This window comes from Delphinus delphis, chromosome 3 (genome assembly GCF_949987515.2).
Source record: "Delphinus delphis chromosome 3, mDelDel1.2, whole genome shotgun sequence".
Classification (NCBI taxonomy): Eukaryota; Metazoa; Chordata; class Mammalia; order Artiodactyla; family Delphinidae; genus Delphinus; species Delphinus delphis.
The window spans coordinates 17,353,498-17,376,980 of record NC_082685.1 but is presented as its reverse complement, the minus strand read 5'-3'; the positions used below and the strand labels follow the sequence as shown (position 1 = coordinate 17,376,980).

General features: G+C 52.3%; 1 protein-coding gene across 1 annotated transcript in view; it reads left to right on the top strand.

The window, feature by feature from the left end:
• Nucleotides 1-12,826: 12,826 nt before the first annotated feature.
• WNT3A (Wnt family member 3A) overlaps nt 12,827-23,483 on the top strand; it is a 46,401-nt gene continuing 35,744 nt past the window's right edge. Inside the window, exon 1 of the mRNA XM_060006746.1 lies at nt 12,827-12,988. Within this exon, the coding sequence (XP_059862729.1) occupies nt 12,918-12,988 (71 nt within the window). The 5' untranslated portion in view covers nt 12,827-12,917. The remainder of the gene's footprint in view (nt 12,989-23,483) is intronic.

The window sequence follows — 23,483 nt, the reverse complement described above, 5'->3', positions numbered from 1 at the left end:
CCAATCGAAAAATGGGTGGAAGACTTAAATAGACATTTCTCCAAAGAAGACATACAGATGGCCATCAAACACATGCAAAGATGCTCAACATCACTAACTATTAAAGAAATGCAAATCAAAACTACAATGAGGTATCACCTCACACTGGTCAGAATGGCCATCTTCAAAAAATCTACAAACAACAAATATTGGAGAGGATGTAGAGAAATGGGTACCCTCCTATACGGTTCATGGGAATGCAAATTGGTACAGCCACTATGGAGAACAGTATGGACTTTCCGTAAAAAGCTAAAAATAGAGCTACCATATGATCCAGCAATTCCACTCCTGGGCATATATCTGGAGAAAACTATAATTCAAAAGGATGCATGGGGGCTTCCCTGGTGGCGCAGTTGCAGGCGACACGGGCTCGTGCCCCGGTCCGGGAAGATCCCACATGCCGCGGAGCGGCTGGGCCCGTGAGCCATGGCCGCTGAGCCTGCGCGTCCGGAGCCTGTGCTCCGTGATGGGATACTGCAGCACTCTTTACAATAGCCAGGACATGGAAACAACCTAAATGTCCATCAACAGAGGAGTGGTTAAAGAAGATGTGGTACATGTGTACTCAGCCATAAAAAGGAAAGAAATAATGCCATTTGCAGCAATACGGATGGATCTAGAGATTGACATACAGAGTGAAATAAGTCAGAAAGAGAAAAACAAATATCATATAATATTGCTTATATGTGGAATCTAGAAAAATGGTACAGATGAACTTATTTGCAAAGCAGAAATGAAGTCACAGAGGTAGAAAACAAACTTATGGTTAGCAAGGGGAGAAGGGGATGGGATAAATTGGGAGACTGGGATTGACATATATACACTACTATATATAAAATAGATACCTAATTATTTTATACTGTGATAATGGGAGGAGGACCAGATCTGCCCTGGAGAGGAGTTTGGGACAGGAGGAGATTCAATCTCCTCCTTGAAGCATTTCCTGATAACCCAGACAGAAGGGCTCTCTCCCTCTTGGAGATTTGAAAACTCTGAAAGATTGTATCTTGTTCAATCTTTAAAAAAAGAAAAAAATCTTATGGGAAAATTGAAGAGCCAAGTGAGCCTCTTTCTGCATCCCCTTTGCACTAGAATCTGTCCCATAACTAAATAGTCATGAACAGTGGGATGTCCACCTACCCTGGGTGTGGGCAATAAGGGAGAATATTGTCTGTACAGAGTTTTATAGCAAATAAAAGTTGGTCTACTTTTAATGATCACCATGTACCAGCAATTCTGAAAAATATCAGTGATAAAATGTTCCTCCATCCCCAAATATTTTGGTCTAAGTTCTAAATAATGACCATGTTTACTCCTAAATTTTAATAATATGTATGTAAGTTTCAAATTAGCACATTTTCAGTACTTCCCCTTTAAGAAACATTGCATCTACCTGAAAGTTAACTCAGAGAACTTCAAATTCAGCTATATGTGTTCACTTCAAGAGCAAATTCATAAATGTTCAGAATCACATGAGCTTGCTCTAGGCATAGTTTGTGTCTCCAACCCCTGTGGTACTGTATATTTCTACATTTAAACAGTAGATTTTAAATAAACAATAATACCACAGTGATTAGAGACAAGAAACAAAATGTGTGTTGTTTCATTTCTTTCATTCTATGCAACCATTTTGAATATTTATTTGTTTAAAATTTAAAACAGTGAAACAGAATACAAACTGTGAGATACAATTGTTTTCTCATGCATGAACTAAAGTTTATATCTGAACTGTTTTATTGATTAATATCTTTATAATTTATAATCTTTAAAGTGTTGTTTTAAAATTAAAGAATGGATCAAGAAAATAAAACTTTACATTAGCGATTAAAAAAAAAATAGATACCTAATGAGTACCTACTGTATAGCACAGGGAATTCTACTCAATGCTCTGTGGTGACCTAAATGGGAAGGGAACCTAAAAAAGAGTAGAAACATATATATATTTATTTATTTATATATATGTCACTTTGCTGTACAGAAGAAACAAACACAACATTGTAAAGCAACTACGCTCCAATAAAAATTAACTAAAAAAGAAAACAACTTCTAAAAAAAAAAAAAGCTACTAAGGGCTTCCCTGGTGGTGCAGTGGTTGAGCGTCCGCCTGCCGATATAGGGGATACGGGTTCATGCCCCGGTCTGGGAATATCCCACATGCCGCGGAGCGGCTGGGCCCGTGAGCCATGGCCGCTGAGCCTGCGCGTCCGGAGCCTGTGCTCCGCAATGGGAAAGGCCACAGCAGTGAGAGGCCTGTGTACTGCAAAAAAAAAAAAAAAAAAAAAAAAAACTTCTGTTCATCTAAAGACAATGTTGAGATAATAAAAATGCAAAGCATCAGACAGAGAGAAGAAATGTTCACAATATACATATGTGACAAAGGTCTTGCATCCAGCCTGTATAAATAACACCTACAAATCAAAAGTAAAAAGACAGCATAATAAAACAGTGTGTTAAACACTCAAACAGATACTTCAAAGTAAGAAGATATACAAATGTTATTAGAAAAATGCAAAGTAAAACCACAGTGAGCAACCACTTCACACCCACTAGCAGAACAAAAATTTAAATGAATGAATAACATCAGGATTTTTGCTTCCATGGAGTAACAGGGAGTGGATTTACCTTCCTATCTAAAACAACAGCAACAAAGACTAAAAAAGAAAAGAAATGGGCAAAATACATAAAACAACAGACAGTGAGTGTGAAAACAGTGCAAGACAGTGATCCCTAAAAGAGGGAAAGCGAGCAAGGTCAGCTCTACAATTGCTCAGTTGACTGTCTGGGGAGCGTCCACGTTGAGGTAGGGAGAAGGACCCAGAAGGAGCCTGGGGTCTTCCTGAGCTGAGGATACAGAGTCGGGAGTCTAAGAATCCAGATTGGATTGAGTTCACAACACAGAGCACTGGAGAGGAGAGAGCCGCATGGAGAGTGTTCTTGAGAGTTGCAGAGGGCTCCCTCAAGTCATCCATGACTGCTGATCAGCACATACATGCGATGAAACTACTCAAAGCCAGAGGAGGGACCACCTGAAAGAATCAGAGAAATAATCTCCGTAGCTCACACAGGTCAGCAACAGTTTATGTTCCCAACAGCCAGACTGGAAAAGCCTCATAATTCAGAGGACATCAAATGGAGTCATCAGAAGTACACTGCCTCAGTGCTAGGGAAAAGTTAGCCCTAGACTAAATCCTGCTCAGGTCCTGACAAACAAAGCTTTAAAGAAAGCGTCAGAAGAAGTGTTCAAGTAACTTAACTGTATTCAGAATAAAGCTGAAGAATTTTTATAAGAATACAAAAGTATTCAGCGAAATAAGCTAAAATTCACAATGTCTGACTCTCAATTGAAAATTACCAGACCTGCAAGTAAGCGGAAAAATGACCCATAATGAAGAGAAAAAGCAATCAAGCAATAGAAATAGACACAGGTGAGACAGATGAGAAAAAGAGTAGACAAGCACATCAACACAATGACTGTAGGGATTTCACATATTTGTGAAGGTAGAGGAAAAACTGAACAGGTTATGTAGAGACAAGGAACATAGGAGGGTAATCACACTTCTAAAGTTGAAGACTACAATATTTGAGATGACACATACACTGGATGGGACTGATGGCAGATCAGACATGGCAGAAAAGAATATTAGTGAACTAGAAGACATAGCATAGAAGAAAAGGCTGAAAATACGAACAATGAATCAGTGAGTTGTGGGAGAACTTCAGGCAGACTAATACTTGTATAATTGGAGTCCCTGAAGTTAGAACACAGATTTATTTATTATTTATTATTAGAATTGCCTCATACATTTGTGGAGGCAAAACAAATCCAAAACCCACAGAAATTTAGGAAGAGATCACAGGAAGGTTCAAACCATGGGCTCTTTGAAAAGATCACTCTAGCCAGGCTTATAAGGAAAAAGAGAGAGAAATTAATAATACCAAGAATTAGAAAGGTTACATCTCCACAGATACTACAGATATTAAAAATAAAAAATATTAACATCTATATGCCAATAAATTTAACAACTTCTATGAAATGAACAAATTCCTTAAAAGACAGACTATCAAAGCTCACTCAACAAGAAATAGATAACCAAAATAGCCCTACATTTATTATAGAAATTAAATGGATGGTTACAAACCTTCCTATAGAAAACTTTTCTTCCTGAGAACACTTTAGGCACAGAAGGCTTCATTGGTGAATTCTACCAAACATTCAAGAAAGAAATAATAGCAATATTCCACAAATTCTTCTAGATAATTAGATTTGGGAACACTCATGAGTAGTCTATGAGGCCAGCATTATCCTGATGGCGAAATCAGAAGAAGATATTATTAAAAAAAAGAAAATATCAGACCAATATCCCTCATGTACATAAATGCGAAAATTCTTAATTAAGTTTTAGCATATCCAGTTGAACAATATGTAAAGAGGACAATACATCATGACCAAGTGAGATTTATCCCAGAAACGCAAAGTTGGTTTGACATTTGAACATCAATTAATATAACTCAGTAAAATAACAGACTGAAAAATAAAAACCATATAATTGTCTCAATAGATGCAGAAAAATCAATTGACAAATTATGACATTTGTATAAAAACTTTCAGCAAACTAGGAACACAAGGGAACTTCCACAACCTGATGAAGGACATCTCTGAAAAACCTACCATTAACATCATACTTAAATGAAACACTGTGGGCCTGTTCCCCATTATCAAGAACAAAGCAAGGATATCTACTCTGACCACTTTTATTCAAAATTGTCTTAGAGTTTCTAGCCAATGCACAAAGGCAAGAAAGAGCTGAAAGGCATCCGGAATTGAAAGGCAAAAGTAAAAATGTCTTTATTCACAAACAACACCATTGTCTATGGAGAAAATCCTACAGAATCTATGAAAAAAACCACACTATAACTAACAAGTGAGTTTAGGAAGGATACAAGATCAATGTACTCAAATCAATGGTATTTCTATGTACTAGCAACAGATAATGGAAATAGAAATTGAAATAAACAATATCATTTTAAATAGCATCTATCTCCTAGACTAAGAGGAAAGAGCTGGTCTAGAGGGCAGGTGGAAGATTTAAGAGAGAGAAGAGCCTGAAGACAACGAGAACAAATGTCTGCTGAAACTTCTGGATGAACTGGGCTGGTGGAAATTTCATCCTCTGAGGCAGGAGAGATGGAAGCCCCACAGCAGGTCATATGGGGAACGCTGATGTCCTCGATTTCCCAGTACAACCCTCTGGACAACATGAGAGAGGAGGGATACCTATTGAGAGCAGGCAGAAGGAGCTGCACTGGTAGGGGGAGGTGGGGATGCTAGGTAGAAAGGCTCTGCAGAGCAGGGAGGTAGGGAAAAGGCCCACCAAGAGGCTGATGGCCTCGTAGGAAACATTTTGTCAAGTCTCATTGGAGCCAGAGAACAGCAAGAGGGGAAGGGAGTGGTCAGAGAAGACCTTGGACAGCCTCAGCCCCCCTCCCCTCCCTCCCATGATCACGCCTCACCTTTCCTGACCCACTGACCACGACCTGGAGGTGTGGGAAGGTAACACCCCAGCCTCGCTCAGCCCAGGGAGATGGCAGCCGATGGTGCATATTCTTCCCCCACCATCACTGATGGAGGCACCGAAGGTTATGCTGAGGGTTCAGTACACCAAAGGAGAGGGCAATCGAGTGCAGAGGGAGTTGCAGACTGTGAGCCTGGGCTACAGGGAGGCAGGAAAGATGCTGCGTAGGAGGCACCCAGTCCCTAACCCTAACCCTCTGAATGCCAGCCCCATGGATCTTGCGCTCAACTCCTCCAGGCCTCAGCTCTGACTCATGTCCTGAGGATGGTAACACCGCTTCTCAGGTGGTTCTGGGACCAAGTGATCACCCAGCTTGCCTAATGCAGACCAGCCGGGACTGTGGTCACTGCCATTACCAGGAGGAGGATCATCTGCACTCAAGACTTGGGAACACCAAAGGCTGGGGAGGTGCTGAGGCTTGTTCCACCCACAGCTGTGCCCAGCTGGGCACTGACTGCAGGTGAGGGACCTAGGAGTGGCCCCAGGTGTCCCATCCGTGCCACCTCATTCAACATCTCCACATGGTGGCAGTATTGTCCTAGAAGCGGAATTTTGGCAGGTGGCCCCTCAAACACTAATGGCACCACAGGGAGGCTGTCGCAACAGAACTTAGCACATTAGAATGGCTGGGATAGGACTTCCCTGGTGGCCCAGTGGTGAAGAATCCACCTGCCAATACAGGGACATGGGTTCGAGCCCTGGTCCGGGAAGATCCCACATTCCACGGAGCAACTAAGCCCATGTGCCACAACTACTGAGCCTGAACTCTAAAGCTCGCGAGCCACAACTACTGAAGCCCACACACCCTAGAGTCCATGCTCCGCAACAAGAGAAGCCACCGCAATGAGAAGCCCGCGCACTGCAACGAAGAATAGCCCCCGCTCGCTGCAACTACAGAAAGCCCACGTGCAGCAACAGAGACCCAACGCAGACAATAAATAAATATAAAAATAAAAATAAAAATAAATTTTAAAAAGCAAAAGAATGGCTGGGATAATATAACACCCTCATCTTACAGGTGAGCGAGGCCTCAGAGTCAGGATTCTAGGCCCCACAGGAAGCCAAGATTCTGGGACAATTAATCTACAGACCCTAATTGTTGTGATGAGAGTCTAGGATTCCAGAAATTCCACGACGTTGATTTTGAAATTCTTTTTTCTTATGGTTCTACGACTCTATCGGTGGCTTCCTGCTTTGAGAATCAAATGATGCCGAGATCTGACGGCTCTACTTATTCAGCTGCTCTGGGCCTCATGATTCTATGACTGAGTGCTGCCAGTATTTAGAGAGTTCATTCATTCCTTTAAGCAGAATTCACCACGTGGCTACTTAGGAGGTTAGAAAACTCAGTAGCCCTACTTCCATGACTCTTCGATTCCACCCTTCCTTCGCTCCCCACACAGAGATCCACAATTCCCACAACATCAGGCCACCTCTGTCCATCTGAGGAGAGCAGGCTCAAGAATCATGCAGCCTGGGAATTCCCTGGCGGTCCAATGGTTAGGACTCGGCGCTTTCACTGAAGTGGCTCAGGTTCAATCCCTGGTGGGGGAACTTAGATCCCGCAAGCTGCATGGTGTGGCCAAAAAAAAAAAAACCAAAAAGAATAATGCAACCTGGAACCAGAATAGGACCAGCCATGTCTCTTGCTCTCCAGGTCCTAAGTGGAGGGGATGGAAGGTTAGGGTGCTAACACAGAAAGACACATGAGGTAGGGCTGCACACTGGAGACTGGATTATGGGGGATATTTGTCCCACAAGCCTTTGATGATAGCTTCCCGTTCGACATCCAGAGGCTGGGTGCTTGGTGATCCGGGAGCAGATGTCCTGAAAGGCGTGAAGAATCCCTGGGGTATGAGATCTAGAAACCAGGGTGCATTCATCCTCACTCTCTGCTGCTCACCCTGAGCCTAGTTTCTCTGTGCAAAGAGGGGGCTGACCTAAGGTTCCAGTCATTTCCATAAATCAGACCCTCTGATCAAAATCAAAATGGAACTCTCAGGGGAACTTAGAAGAGGTAACCATGTGAGGGGAGAACCAGCTATGGGATGGTATCTTGAGACAGATGGATTTGTTCTCAAAGGGACTTCCTCAATCCTCTGCAAATGCTCTCTCCAGAGACTCCAGAGGGCAGGTAACCCAGCCCAACAGGTACCTCACCCTTCATCCACAGGAGTCAGCTCAGAAACATGAGCAGACACAGACCAAGTTTGCTCTCCTGTGGACACATGCCTCCCTGCATGCCCTCTCCATCCCAGCCATAAGCTTTTCAGGCTCCTGCCACACAGCCTTCAGAATTATGAGTCCCGCCACCAGTATTCAAATCTTGGAGGGACTTACTCTTGTGAGGAACACATTATCTCCAGATACACAAGTCTCAGAGAGACTGAGACCCCAATCCTTCCTTGACTCCCTCTGGGGACCCGGGGAGAGTTGTATCATAACCCTCACTGAGCCTCCTTGCCCAGAATGCAGAGACAGATGCTTCTAGCGGGTGCTGGGTGAGACCATGGCCCCACAGTACTGGGCAGAGCCCTGGGCACCCAGAGCATTTGGTATTGTCACCATCTCAAAGAGCACTGGGGAAGTCATCTGATCCAACAGCCTGTCTTTACAAGGAGAACCTTCCAGAGAGACAAGAGGAGGCAAAAATTTCACCAGGGATCTGAACTGGAGAGGAGAGGCTCTTAGAACATAACAAAACTACAGACTAAAATGGAAAGATGTGGACAATAGTAAGAGCCAATGAACACACAGCAGGATTAGACACAAGGTAGGACACATGAAGAGGTGCACCTGCAGCAAAGAAGGGGATGGGGGAGGCAGAAAAGCCAAGATGACCCATGCATCTCAGGCCCACCCAAGAATCATGGTTCCCAAACTTTGTGCCAAGGCACTCTGGGGTGCCACAGCAAATTCCCAGGGTACTGCAGCATATTTTAAATGTTCAAGGAACACGTGGTGATATGGTCCTCTCTGTAGGACAGACACTTACTGGATCCAGGCAGTTCTGTTTCAGCTTGGACGGTGGCACATTCCTTTGTGAAGCTGAGTTTCTGGCTTTTGCTGTGATTAAAAAACAAATACCGGGCTTCCCTGGTGGCGCAGTGGTTGAGAGTCCGCCTGCCGATGCAGGGCACACGGGTTCGTGCCCCGGTCCGGGAAGATCCCACATGCCGCAGAGCGGCTAGGCCCGTGAGCCATGGCCGCTGAGCCTGTGAGTCCAGAGCCTGTGCTCCGCAACAGGAGAGGCCACAACAGTGAGAGGCCAGTGTACCGGAAGAAGAAAAAAACAAGTACCAAATGAAAACTGCTGAAGAACAGAAAGTAAGCTGTCCTCCCTGGGGCTGCAGGCATACACTTCCCATTGGTAAGTAACAGCAGTTATGTGACAATGAAACAAAAATAGTATTTTTTCTTTTAACTTATAAACATTTCTTTTCCCAAGAGCTACTAATTAATACATTATTTGGACCTAATTATTTGCTAAACAAAACTTTTAGGCATTTCTTTTGGCCTGGGGCACTGTGAAAAAAATGACAGAGCATGGACAGAAAGTCTGCCTCTGAGTACAAGCACCCCACCCCTGAAGAGCAGGTGTTCCAGGAATGACAGCCCCCCAGGCAGGTCAGGGAAGCTTCCAGAAGGGGCTTAGAACCAAATGGGCCTGGGGGTAAGAAGAGCACCCGCTCTTCTGACCCTAGACCTTCATCCTGTCTGCTTGTGGCCCCTCTGAGGTGACAGCTGCAGGGCTCCTCAGCTTCCAGCCACTGACCACCCAGAGCCTTTCCTGCCTCCCCTCAACTTTTCAGCAAAGAAGGAAGTGAATGAATAATTAGGCAGTTAGTGTCTGAAAGTCTGGCTCCCTTCTCTCCAGTACAGGAAGGACCACTACCTAATACTTACCAGGCAGGGATTCAAATGCTACCACAGATGACAGTTCACTACCTCAGAAAGCAAAGTGCCCTCTCATCTGGCCTCTTTCCTCCACACCAGGTCCTTGCCTTCCCTCCCCCACCTCCCAGCAGGGGCCTCCAAAGCTCCTGGGACCATACCGTCCTTCCCCTCCAGGACTATTCTGGAAGGAACACAGCCCCAAAGGGGCCTCTGGAAGATCTATGGTGAGGCAAAAAAAAAAAAAAAAAAAAAAAAGATCTTTTCTCCAGGGGCATCCATAAATTCTTCAGAATGTTGAATTAGACCTGTGACCAAGGGTCCGTCATGGAAGCTCCCTCTGTGTGACAGCAGAGGGCGCTGCCAGGAAGGCATCCTCCCCTTCACCTTCAGGGAGGGAGCCCAGACTCCAGGGCCAGGGTGAGCAGCTGCGTGGAGCAAAGGCATGCCACACCACCCGGTTGACTCTATCCTTAAGTCAGGTTGCAGAATTTCCAGCTGAACATCAGGGAGCAGGAAAGAATCCCACTCACTCAAGTTATGATAGAAACATCCCCCTCCTGCACCTGCATTCTCTCTACCCCAACCTGGGGATGGCCCCCCATCCCCATGCTCCTGGGCTTCTGGGAAACAGACTTAGGGAGCTTCTATCATGCCCAGAAAATGGGGTGAGACCCCCGTTCCCCCATGCCGTAACCTCTATGTAAGTCTCACAGGGTCTGTGGAGGGCTGGAGGCCCCTGCCATCCAGACTCAGGTGGCACCACTCTCCAGCCTTCTCTCCGAGGTCCCGTCACCTGTCTGGAGATCCCTGCTCCCCCTCTTCTGTGCACTCACATGGCTTGTTTGAGGTCAAAGCTTTCAAAAAGACCACAGGATGGGGGCAAAGGAAGAGCGCCCTGCAAGATCACCATGTGGAAAGGGCCAGCTCTGGAAGCTTCCAGACCAGTGCCATCATGCAGCTTGCCCTGGTTGCAGCTCTCCCAAAGGAGCGCTGTGATGCACATTTTTCAAGGAACTCTAAAGAACTGGGAGTCTTCACGTGGGAGTGGGAGCGGGGCAGTTCTCAGCTCTCCCTCTCTCTCCCTGCACCATGGGAGGCTCCCCCAAGCTCAGGGTGCCCAGCTTACTCTCCCTGCCTACCACCTAGTGTAGGCAGAGGGCAGGGACCAAATGACGGAGAAGAAAGCAGCAAAAGGAAGAAAGAAGGGGCCTGGCAAGTGCGGTGGCAGGAGGGAGGACTGAGGCTGCAGCGCCCACCTGCTCCATTCTCTGCAGAGCCCATCACAGCGGGACAGCCAGTCCTTTGGTCCTTCGGTAGGGCACAGCCACCGCCCTTTGTGTGTGAGGAGCCAGCAGCCTCTAGGGGGCTCCTCATAACAGCTCTAATCCCAGGGCCCCACAGTTGGGAGGGCGGGGGTGGGAGCCTGCTGCACTGGGATTGGCCCCCACCCCACTCCCACAGCCCAGTCCCCAGTAATGCGATAATTGGGTGGGATTTTCACTGAGAGAGAGGGGAAGTCCAGGGGAAGACGAGCTAACTACCCACCCCGCCTCATTCCAGAATTCTTCCGTCCTTCCCTCTTCAGGTGAGGGGGCACAGTGACTCAGAGGAGGGGTAGAAGGACAAGGCATGCATAGACTCAACTGGATCCCACTGGCAGTGCAGAGAAAAGAGAACATTCCTTGAAAGAGAATGGCTTTCCCTCCACATCTGGGAAGGAGTCCCTGATGCAGTCACCGAGGTGACCCCTGGTCCAGAGTCCACAGGACCCCACAGGCTCCCTTTACAGATGGGAAAACCAAGATGGATAGGGGCAGCATGCCGTGGGGTACGGCCTGCCTCGTGTTCTCCAGCCACTGCCTAAACCTGGAGGGTTGCTGAGTCACTCCCTGCCCCGAGAAGCAGCCACATGCCGGCCAGTGGCCTCTGCATCGGGCCCCCACATTCTGCAGATCACATGGTGAGGCAAGGCTCAGGCGCAGTGGAGGAGCTGATGTCCACTTGAAAAGATACATCATAGAAGAGCCTGGAGTGGGGATTTTTATTCACGGCTCTCCTCCCCTCAGTTGCGAAACGGTGACATGGATTCCTGCTACCCTTTCTTCACAATCACTGAGACTGATTGGGTCTCCTGCTAATGCACAAGGTGGGGGAGAGAAGGGAAGTTGGGAAGACATCTCGACTTGGATCTTCCTCTTCCTCTCCCCAAATAACCCTGGCTCCTTTCTCCCTGGGCTGCAGGTGAATATGCAAACAGAGCTTTGCGTTGGACTGGGAGCTGGAGAACTGGCTAGCCACTCTTTGTGACCTTGGATAAGTCACTTTCCCTCTCTGGTCTTCTCTTTCTCCATCAGCAAAAATCATAAGGCTTACCTAAGTTGTCAGAAATCCCTTCTGGCTGAAGAGGCCAGCAGCCCTGGGCAGACTCGGCGGTCAGTGGTCGCAGAGCCAGGGCGCTAACCGGCTACACTGTCCCTGGGGACCGGAAGCACCAGGACTGCCGTTCCCTTTCCTGGTGGGGTGTAGGGGAGAAAGAGGAGCCGTCAACACCTGGGCCCTAAACAGAGCTGGACTGTTTCCCAATAGTGACTTTCAGAAACGTGGCTGCACCCTAGATGCACCCTAGATGCCCACCCAGCAGCTGTCCCCAGACAGGCCGCCCCCATTCTGGCCGCTCGCCATCGGCCCAGCTCCCAGCGGATCGGCAAGGGGCCGTTCGAGGAGACAAGCCTCGGACGAACGGAACCCCAGCAAGGAGATGGACGAAAGGGAGGCGCAGCCCGACCACCTAGAGGGCAAGGGACAGAGCGCGCGACAGAGCAGGGGCAGGAGCGAGAGCTGGACAGCGCGTCGCAGGTGAGCGCAGGGCGCGCGGGGCTCCACACCTAAGGAGCCGCCCATGAGCCCCGAGGGGGCGCGGCCCGGGAGGTCGGAGGGGATACCTGCGGACCATGCAGTCCTGGGTGCCGTCCGGCCGCCAGGCCAGCTGCCCATCTGGCACAGCGCAAAGCTTGGAGCCGGCGCACCCGCGCACCCCCGCGCACCCCGCGGCCACGGGAGGGGCCCGCGCTGAAGCCGTCACCGAGCTAGCTCCCAGGGCCCCGCCCGCCCCCTGCCTGCCCCGCCCCGGCCCAGGCCCCGGCGGGCGCCCCCCGCGGCGCTGCCCCGCCCCCGCCGTCCCGCGCCGCCCCGGGCCCCGGCCCGCCGCCCGGCCGCCGTCCCACCTGGCGCAGCGCCGCCCTCGGAGCCCGCGCACCCGCGCACACCCGCGCACACCCGCGCACCCCGCGCACCCCGCGGCCGCAGGAGGGCCCAGCGCCGCCGCCCGCGAGCTCCCAGGGCCCGGCCCGCTCCGGCGCCCGCGCTCTCGGGGCGGACTCCTGGCCCTCCGAGATCTCCCGCCCGGCGATGGCCCCGCTCGGATATTTCATATTCCTCTACGGCCTGAAGCAAGCGCTGGGCAACTACCCGATCTGGTGGTGAGTGAGCCTTCCTCACGTTCTCCCCGGCCTCTGTGCGTCCCCCAGCCGCCGTCCCCTCGGGCAGGGTCCCGCGGTGGCCCAGAGCCCGCGCTCTGCCCAGCCCTCCTGTTCCGAGGGTGGTTTGTTTTCCTTGGCGGCCAATTTCGACCTGTTCGGGCCGGGGCTGGGACGCGGGTGGCGGAGTTTCCGCGGACATTGATCCCTCGGGCATAGAGGGGCTCCCAGCGTCGGACGGGGCGAGCAGTGAGCTGGGGAGAGGCAGGAAGTGGGACAGCACAGATGGCATGAAAGCTCGGGCACCAGAGGCCAAGAGAAGCCAGGAGGGCGAGCTGAGAGAGGGAGATCCGCCTGAGACTTTCCTTAAGGACATGTCTCACACACACACACACACACACACACACACACCTTAAAACAAAGTCAGTGAGACAAGACCGAACAGCTCGGAGCAGCGTAGTTACGTAAAGACTGCGGGGACCCGGCCGGGAGTGGCGGGCGCATTGGGGCCAGCACCCGGCCTTCCTGCGCCTTCCTGCCGCTGTCCCGACCGCGATGCTAAGGAGGGGCTTCTGGAGAGGTAAAGAGGGAGAAAGCATCGCGTTTGAAGGCTCCTTAGTGAGAGGCTCCGCGAACCCACATCTGAGAGGGCTGGGGCGTTCCGTCTTCCACCCCAGACAAGACACATTCCCGTGAGACCCTCCTAAATCAGGCGATGGAAGTGCAGATAAACCAAGGGAAGGGTCCTGAGGGTCTGCAGCACATATCATGAGGGGAGGAGGGAAGCGAATTTGGTAGAGCTCCCACAGGCAAGGGCCACCCCGGCTCCCCAGTGGAGAGGGGAGGGGCGCTTTGAGATGCCCAACATTTGACGAACACAACTGGGGGGAATGCGGGAGCCGAGCGGCCTGGGCGCGCCGCTGGAGGAGACCCAGATCGGAGACAAGCCTTCACACACACATGCGCGCGCGCGCGCACACACACACACACACACACACACACACACACACACACAGCCAGGAACTCTCTCCGACGGCTTGCCTGGAATTATAATAATTACGCCGAGGGGAAGTTGGGGCGGGGGGAGACTGAGTGAGCCGAAGTACATCTAATCCGATAATAATTTTTCTCTTCGAGATTGTTCAGGAGCGGGGGCGCCCTAGGTGTGGGGCGCGGGTCCAGGCGCAGCCTGGCGGGACGGGGCGGGGCAAGAAGGAGGCACCGGCGGGTACGAGGGCCTGGGAGAGGTGGCGGGGCGGCGGGGACTTGCTTCGGGGACCCCCGCGCGTCCCGCACCCCCGCGGCACCTGCAGCGCCCGGTCGTCTTCTGGAGCACAGGATGCAGCGGGCGTGCCTCTTGACGCGGGGACACTGACGCCGGGGGAACCAAGGGAGCGCGTCTGAGAGAGCCCCGCGGCCGCCCGCTCCCGCGCAGGCTTCTAATTAGAACCCGCCGCCGCCGCCGCATTCCTGGGCGCTAGTGGAAGCGCTTTCGCCCCTGCGCTTCTTCCATAAACGAGGGCCGTGTCACCAGCCTCTGGCCACCCTACGCGGTGGAATCTTTGTCCTTTTGGCCCTGAGTGTCCCTGACCTTGCTCCCCTCAACACACATATGTCACCCTTTCCACCTGGGCCGTATGTGTTCCATTTGAAAGGATCCTGGGACATGCTTGGTGTATCCGGCATTCTCCAGATCCGTGGGGAGGGGCGTCCCCTTCCCACCGACTCCTGGTCAGTGACCCACCCAATCAAGAGTCTAGAGCAACCTTTTGGCCCCAGAGGGAAGACGGCGCCATGGACCCCCCCACACTTTGCTCTCCATAGGATTCTCACATTCAGTGATTCTCTTGTTTCCTGGGAAGAAGCATCTTCGGTGGCCACAACCTCAGGGCTTACTGAGGACCAGCAGTTTCCTCTCCTCCTCCCCTCTGCCCCCAGGCTGGACACAGGAAGGACGTGGTGTCTCCACAGTGGACATGAGCGTAATGAAAAGGAGGGCTCACAGAGAAAGAAATGGAGTTTCATAGCAGGCGGAAGGCTTTCTATCTTCATACCCTACCTGATGGAGTTTCCCACAGGTGGCTCCTTCTTTCTCTTGCCAACCCCCTCTCCCACTTCCCTCCCTTCCCCAAGTGAGGCCTTGGAGGGAGACCCTCTCTCTGTAACTTCTCACCTTCACACTCAGCCTCCCTAATTGGTATTCTGTTTCACCTTCCCTCCCCAAAATAAAGCCACTGTTCTCATCACTTCTCTCCACCCCACCCCCAGCTCCTCGCATATGAAAGTGAAAGTGACAGGGACTTCCTCACCTGGAGAAACAAGGAAACAACCCAAATTGGGAGTAATTAGGCTTTGAAGTTGGTGTGGTCTTGGTGGAAAGAGAGGAGGAGGTGGTGCTGCATCCTGTGGGAATTTAAAGAGCCAACTGCCTCCCCGGGACCGTCTCGGAAGAGTGTCCTTCACACTAGATGCTCAAGGTCCAAAGGCAGGTCCCGACAGAGGCACAGAGAGACAGCCCTAAGACCAGAATGTTGAAAGCTAAGGAGACCTCCAAGAGGTCTGTGCTCCTTGTGTGACAGACAACGGGGTGGGGGGTGGGATCCAGAGAAGAGACCTGGGAGGTGACAGGACAGAGGCCTGGGCACCTGACCCCAGAGGCATAGCATGGCCAGACGCCAGCTCCTCACAGGGCCATGTACTGCAAACCTACAGGGAGGCCCTAGCCCCCTCCCCCTCACTCCCCTTGTCCAGACTGAGCTCTTGTTTAATTAGAATTGATCAGAAGGATCCAAGCGAACACAGAACAGGCATCGTGGTCAAGGGGTGAAGACCAATACCCAGTGTGCACCTGTGCTCCATGATGTGCTTTGGGCACCTGCCTCCTACTTCCCGTGTCTGGGCTGAGGGCATCTTGTGATCCCCCTGTGGCCTAGCCAGGGCCCTGGAGGTCAGCCTGTTTTCTCCCCTGCCCCCTCACCATGGGGCCAGACCCCTTCATTTCCCCCCCCCCCCAGGTTGCAGTGCTCCATTCCCGCCATCTTCTGCCTCTGTTCTCACTGCCCTCCCACCCTCTGCTCTAACCCCATACCCTCACTGCCCCCAGAGCTCCAGCAGCAGTGCTTTTACCTGCCCAGAGAGCCCGGTCCCCCTTTCCCTATCGGGACCCCCTTCCTGCCACCCAGCTCCTCACCAGTTTCTGATGGACCTAGGGCTCCCCAGCACTGAGTGGCACCTGGAGTGGACATCACCCCAGCTGGCCCGGGAAGTTCCCATGTTCACGTCCCGTCGTCTCCCACCCCTGGGCCAGCTCAGTAGCCTGAGACATGCTCCCAGTGCAGCATTTCTGGTTCTCCCACCTTTCACTGCCTCTTCACCCTCCTCCTTAGTCCCCGGCACCCCACACTCATGTGCACGCAGACACCCTGCTCTGAGAATGTGTCCAGACCCCAAGGAAGGCCAGCTCAGCTGTCACCTGCCCCCCACCTTCTAGAACCTCTTCTCTGCACAGCCTTTCCTGGCACCAGCCCCACTGGTTCTTCAGGCCCAGGGGTCTTCTCAGTCCCAGGTGGGACACAGGCTTCCCTCAGTGGGACGCACTGTTTGGGGGTGAAGGTGCATGTGGAGTTCAGGGAGAGTGAACAAGGGCTCTGGAGGCACTGCCCAGGTCCCACAGCCTCAAAGGGTGGGTGAGGTGGGGGCTGAGGAGGAGGAGGGACGAGCAGCCACACAAGGTGAGAGGTTGCCTGTGTCAGATGACACGGGACCTGGTAGGGCTGAGCAAGGCTCTGAGGCTTCTCAGGCAGGCAGGGCCCAAGCAAGCAAGACTTCCTGAGCTGCCCTGCCTCTGTGAGCCTGCACCACTGCGAGTCCCTCCCCAGGGCAGCCCTGTCCCTCCCTCCAGTCCTTCCTTCTCACTCTGCCCTGTTTGCCCGTCCCTCTCTCTCTATGTTTCTGTCTCTCTCTGTATCTCTCTACCTCTCTGTCTCTGTCTATCTCTCTGTCTCTCTGTGTGTCTGTCTGTCCCTGTCTGTCTCTGTCTCTGTCTGTATTTATCCCTCTCTACCTCTGTCTCTGTCTCTAGCTCTCTCTGCCTCTCTCTGCAGCTCTGATGCTGGTGATGGTAGTGGCTAGCCTATGAAACTAGAGAAATCCAGACACCAGTTCGACACCCCCAGCGTTGTAGGATCTCAGGGTGCTGGGAACGATGTTCCTCCGCAGAACCACCAATGCACATCCTTGTCTTGAGGAGCAATGTTAGAAACAACCATAGGTAAAACATATGTGGTCAGAAAGCTTGTTTGGTACCACCAAGTTCAATACCCATCATCTTGATTCCTTGACAGCCCACCACGGCACACGCTCCTTCCGGAGCACAAGAGCATCACTCATCTCTCACATCCAGCTCTCTCTGACTTGGCCACCTCAACACTTGGGACTCTGTCTGGGGCTCAGGTGCAGCAGCTTCTCCCAAGCTGGCTAACCCTGCATTTTACTGGGCTTCTTGTCATTTTTTTAAAAAATAATTTTGTTTTATTTGCACAAGCCTGCTGGAATTCTTTGTGATGGGGAAGAGGGTGAATAAATACAGTTGAGGAGGAATACAGTCTGGAGGGGTTGTAAAAACCACACTTTCCGCGGTGGGTCCCAATGACAAATCTCCAGCCTGCAGGAATAGGAATTGCCTCGTTCCAGAGGGGCTCTGCCACCATCCTGCAGGTGTGGCCCGGGACAGGGCAACCAGGGCTTGGATGTACCACCTGTCCATGAAAGTATCAGTTATACTCAAAATGTAGTCCACAGACCACAGCCCATCCGTGAATGGTTGTCCATGGAGAAATAAGAACTGAAGTTGAAAATACGTGTTTGGGAACAGTTGTGGCAGTTTTTTAAATGTATTATTTTGTGCAGCATTTTAATGTCATCTATAAGAATGGGTTAGAAATTAAAAAAAAAAAAACCAAACCAAGTTCTCTAGCTAGTTTGAGAAGCCAAAGCCCCCCACGGTAGGCAACCCCTGCTGCGCCCAAGTCTGGGATCGTCCGTATGGACCACATCCCCTCAAGGCTTTGCCACCCAGCACTTGCCATTTGCGCTTTGGAACCAAATGCCAGAGTTTGTATTTGCCCCTTTTAAGTGTAGTTGAAGGACTGGAGCCACCCATTGTTGAGAAGTGTCAGGGGAAGACCCCCACTGCTGTTCAGTGTGTGAGAGGCTCTCGGGGAAGGAGGACTGGACTTCTGTGCGGCTCCAGCAAAGGCTGGGAGCAGAGGCTACAGGTGACCAAGAGGCAATTTTGGCTCAGTATAGGAAAGGCTTCCTGGGTCTGAGAGTGGTGGTGGTGAGCTGCCCATCCCCGGAGAGGTAGAAACAGAGGCTGAGGAAGGAGCAGCCTGCTTTGGGTGGAGGGTTCCCATGGACACGTCAGCGGCTGAGAATCCGAGGTTTACAAGGCCCACATCCTCCCCCCACCCCCACCGTGGTCAGCACTGCAGCTAATAGTCTTCCTGGTTAAGTCCCCTAGACTCTACCAGGCACAGCTGGGGTAGTTTGGTTCACAGTTACACAGCAATCGATGACCCCATCCTGACATGCCTTTACCCGCCACCCCCCAGCAGCATGCCCTCCCCACCGAGTGCACCTGCATCACATCACACTTGCCCCTAGCCTCGCTCAGCTGGTCTGGATCTGACTATACCCGCCTCCTCACTCCTCACCTGGCTGGGCTGGACGCTGTGGGGTGACATGAAGAGATGGAGAGTAAGGCTCTGACTCTGGCCAGGCTGCCTGATCCCAGGGGAACCTGTCCTTCCCTTTGTAGAATTGTCACAAGGACGGCACCTATATCACCATGCTGTGAAAGCCCATGGGGTATTTGTTCTCCTTCCTCCCCTCTTGACCCTTCACCCCTTGTAGCTCCTAGATAAGATTTGGTTGAACAAATGAATGAAGGAATGAATGGATGGAATCTTTCCTGTTAAAAACAGAAATTATCAGGTGGCCTGTGCTTGGGGACATGAGGACACAGCTGACTGTTTTTACAATCCCCCTGACTGAGCCCCGGCTCTGGGGCTGGGTCCCCACCATGCACCAGAGCAGCTCTGCCTCGGTCTCCCTCCCAGCCTCTCCAGGTGACACCCTGGAGGTGTCTCACACTTTGGTGCTTCCACATTCCATCCCCGACAAAACGTGCCGCTGCCGCCCAGGGAAGCGGGCAAATGCATGGCCGCGGGCACGGGAGCCTCTGCCCGCCTGCTGGGACTTGCGCAAAGTATGTGTCAGTAATCCCGGCTCGGCCCGCTGGGGCAGGAGGGGGTGCTGGGAGGGCTGCAGGCAGGGCCATGCAACCCAGGGGCTGGGAAGAGATGGCCCCCAACACCAGGGACCCAGGTCCTGGGACCCCTCCCCGTGGGCCCTCCTATCGCCAAAGGTGTTCCAGCTCCTGGGGAGGGGTCTTCCAGGCAGGAGAGAGAGAGAGCATGGAGGCGTGTGGGCTTTTCTCAGAGACGCCATAGTGGGTAGAAAGAGAAGGCAGAAGCTGGAGGGCTCTGGGGCAGGTGAGCACCCTTGGGGGAGTCTGGGTCCTGTAAGCCTCCTGGACAGCTCCATCCAGAAAGGACAGAGCCTACCCATCAAGCTGGGTAGCCATCAACCCACAGGGCAACCAGCCCCACACTCAGGGCCTCTGGTCTCAGGACAGCAACCTGGTCCAGCTGTGGAGAGGCCCTGACCTTAGAAAACAGCAATTTGGGACAGGACAGGCACTCTAGAATCCTCATGTGTCACCAAAGGGAAGACCCATGAGACCAGCCAGGGTCCTCCTCAGCAGAGGCCCTGCAGGCAGAGTGCAGAACAGGGGCCCCCAGATGAGGACTGAGCAGAGATCTGTGCCTTCGAAGGACAAGAGAAGATGTGGCCTTGCTCTCTGGGAGCGGCCCCTCCTGGCTCAGACATGGGAGGTTGTGCATGAGGAGTGGCAAGTTTCAGCAGGGTCCAGAGAGGGCGGCTAGCAGGGCTGGGAGCACAGAGCACTTCCTGGAGAGGTGGCCCCGGATGACGTGTGGACAGAATGTGCCCCAGCCCCGCCAAGGTGTGAATGAAACTGCCATGCCCATTGCTCACTTCCCCTCCAGGAGCCTCTGATAGAATGTGGTCCAGCACCTCCTTGGACAGACGGAGAAACTGAGGCCCAGGAAGGAAGGGCAAAAACAGTTAATTCAGTGAATAATACAGCTGGTGACCACATCCTGCCCTCCAGGCCCAGCCAAGCTGTCCTCTCCCCAGAACCCCTCTCTCTTTGAGAATTGCTGTGAAGTCCCAGCTCTCCCTCCAAAATGCGCACAGCCACAGGCAAGGGCAGAGCTGTGCCCACAGTGCACAGGTACCCTGTGTTTGCTGGTCTTGCAAAAAGAAATCAAACCAGCACTCAAGAAAACTAAGAGCCTATGACTCCGTTAAGATCTGCCGGGTAACGGTGCACAGGCACTTAGCCTCTCCGGTTGAGGATCCACCCCCAGAGGAGCCAGGCAGGGGCGGGCAGAGAGGGGGCCTGCTCCAGGTCCTGCCTTTGCCCCCAGCCTCTGTCCACAAGAAGAGCCTTCTGTCCTCTGGTTTCACGGCACATTTACGGTAAAATCCGCTTGAGTGAAGGCCGTCAGCTCAGGTTGGGGCAAAGCTGGCCCAGGCTGGGTCCTGAGTGGCCTCCTTCCCCTGCATGTCACAGCCAGCGCCTTTGCTCTATCTTGAGTAAGACTGCCTGGCAAGGCGCCTGGCCTTTCAACAGTGCAACAGCGCAGTCCTCAACAGGAGCAAACCAGGGAGGAGGGAGAAAAACCATTAGTACTTTCAGGAGGCAGCCGTGGCTCACGTGGCCCCAGCCACAGGCTGGAACCAGAGTCTAGGAGCCACTTTGCAAACTGCACACGTGGTTGCTTTGGGTTGAAAATAGTACCCCCACCGAGAAAAAAATTAGTACTAAAAAATTAACCAACAATAGCATTCACAAAAACCTGGAAACAAAAAAGTTCATCATCTTACCAACTTAATACAGGCATTTTCCTCACTTCAGGTTCTTATTTCATTCACGCATTTTTCATGATCGTAATAACAGGGTGCAGAGAAGATCGTGGTCTGTTTTCTAAGGCGTACCATCTCCCATTAAACATTTTGCATTTGTGGGGCCTTCTCAGCCTTGGTGCTAGCAGTTACTCAGGCCTGTGGTGTGAGCGTGCTGCAATCTGCTTGCCTGACCATTGGCCCTTTCTGCTGTGTGGATGTCCCTGCAAGGAGGATCTCTCCAGAGTTGGAATTTGGGGTAAAGGCTCAGGGCTCAGAGGAGGTGGGGGGGTCCTCCCATATCTGCGCAGGGAAGGGTGCATTCAGTTTGGGACAATCTGTTTTTTAGGGGCCTTCGGGACATCCGATGTGACATCCAGTTGAGCATTTAAAATTCTAGCTCCCAGCCAGGGGGCGGCTGAAGGTGAGGGTGTGGGTGTTTCCTGGTTGCCAGCCTGCACTTCAGGGTTGGCAGCAACAAGGGAAATGGAACAAATTCCTCGTAGGGTGAACTGTGGTGGCCAAGTGCAGGGTGAAGGAAATGGGTGCAGTGAGGGCAGGCTGGCCTCTTGGCCTCTGCCCGCAGACTGGGCAGGGCCTTCATGGCCCTGTGGTTCCCAGGCCCCCAGGCCCACCACCCCAAGGGAAGGGCAGCACAGCCCCCTCCTGCCTGGCTTTCCCTGAGGCCACAGGACGCAGCTTTCGCCCATTAGGGCAGGGCCAGCGACCCCTGAGGTCATTGTCGGTAGAACATCCTGCATTGGCGATGGCCGTGAGGAGGAGGAGATGCATGGTGATCCCAAGGCAGGGTCAGGACCTCACGGTGACCCAATACATGGGCCCGAGGGTAAAGGAGGGGTGACTGATTATGGGGTTCCCACCCCCAGCGCTCACCTGAGCACCACCACCCCTCCTGTGAGTGGCCCTAAGTCAGGCCCCTTCCATCTCCATCTGGTCCCCAGTTTGCACACCTGTCAAGCATGTGAGAGGCTGAGGGGGAGATTGGAAAATTAACCTGAAGCCCCAGACACCCAGGTGAGAGCTCAATGAGGCCTGGTCCACGCTTGTTACCCCTCCAGAGAACCCCTCTTAGCAACACTGGACAGAAGACCATGACTTTGCCTCCTCAGGGTTTGGAAACGGGCAGTCCATTCCCTGCCTCAACATCCCCCTTCCCACCACAACACTTCTGGAATGTTCACCATTGCTGCTTCCTTCGTCTGTCACCACCTTGCTCTTTCTAGGATCTTCACCACCTCTGGAAGAGAGATGTGGGGTCCGGCCCCTGCTTATTGCTGGCTCTGGGACACTGGACTGGAGGGAAACAAGTGGGCAGCCCCATGCAGACAGACGGGGCTGTGGAGGGCGGGGGCTCACGTCCTGAGCCTGGCTGAGTGCGCTCTCCCCTGCCTCTATAACAGACCTCGTGTTCTCAAAGAGCAGCACTGGAAGTTTCTGGAAGCCTTGGGATTCAGAAGCAGAAACCAAAGGAAAACCTTGACTGCCAGACCAAAGGGTTTGGACTTGAAGCCTTGGGAGGCTCCTTGGACTCAAAGTCCCAGGACTCAAAGCTGGGCTTACCTTCAGTGATCCCAGAATTGGTGGTTTTCAAACACCAGCAAGCATCAGAACCCCCGAAGGGCCTGTCAAAACAGGGCACTAGGGCTTCCCTGGTGGCGCAGTGGTTGAGAGTCCGCCTGCCGCTGCAGGGGACGCAGGTTCGTGCCCCAGTCCGGGAGGATCCCACGTGCCGCGGAGTGGCTGGGCCCGTGAGCTGTGGCCGCTGAGCCTGCACGTCCGGAGCCTGTGCTCCGCAACGGGAGAGGCCACAACAGTGAGAGGCCCGTGTACCGCAAAAAAAAAAAAAAAAAAAAGAAGAGAAGACACTAGAGTTCTCTGCTATGTGAGGACACAGCGAGAAGGGGGCCATCTGTGAACCAGGAACCCTTCGCCAGAACCCCACCATGCCTGCACCCTCATCTTAGACTTCCAGCCTCCAGGGCCGTGAGAAATGAATGTGTGTTGTTTCAGCCATCCTATCTACTCTTTGCTGTGGTGGCCCACACTGACCAAGATAATTGCTCATAAATGTTATCTTGTGTGTACTGGTATTTAATACATCTTAAGAGCATAATAGCATATTAGAAAGGGGGAGCCTTGGGAAGCCAACCTGCCAAAACCCCATCCTGCCATGTTAACTCGTTGACGTTGGTCAGGTGTCTTCCTCTAGCCCCAGATTCTTGGTCCAAGAGATTCCCCGGGGTTCCACCTACCAGGTTGTGTAGGTTGGAGAGAGTCATATAGTGGGCAGGGCCAGAGCCAGGACCACACAGGTGATGATGATGGAGCAGGTAGGCCAGTTAAGTAGCTAGGCAGTGGCTAATGGCAGGTGGTGGCAGAAGTGATGCCTGGGGCTTTGAAGGAGGAAGTAACCAGCCTCCAAGAG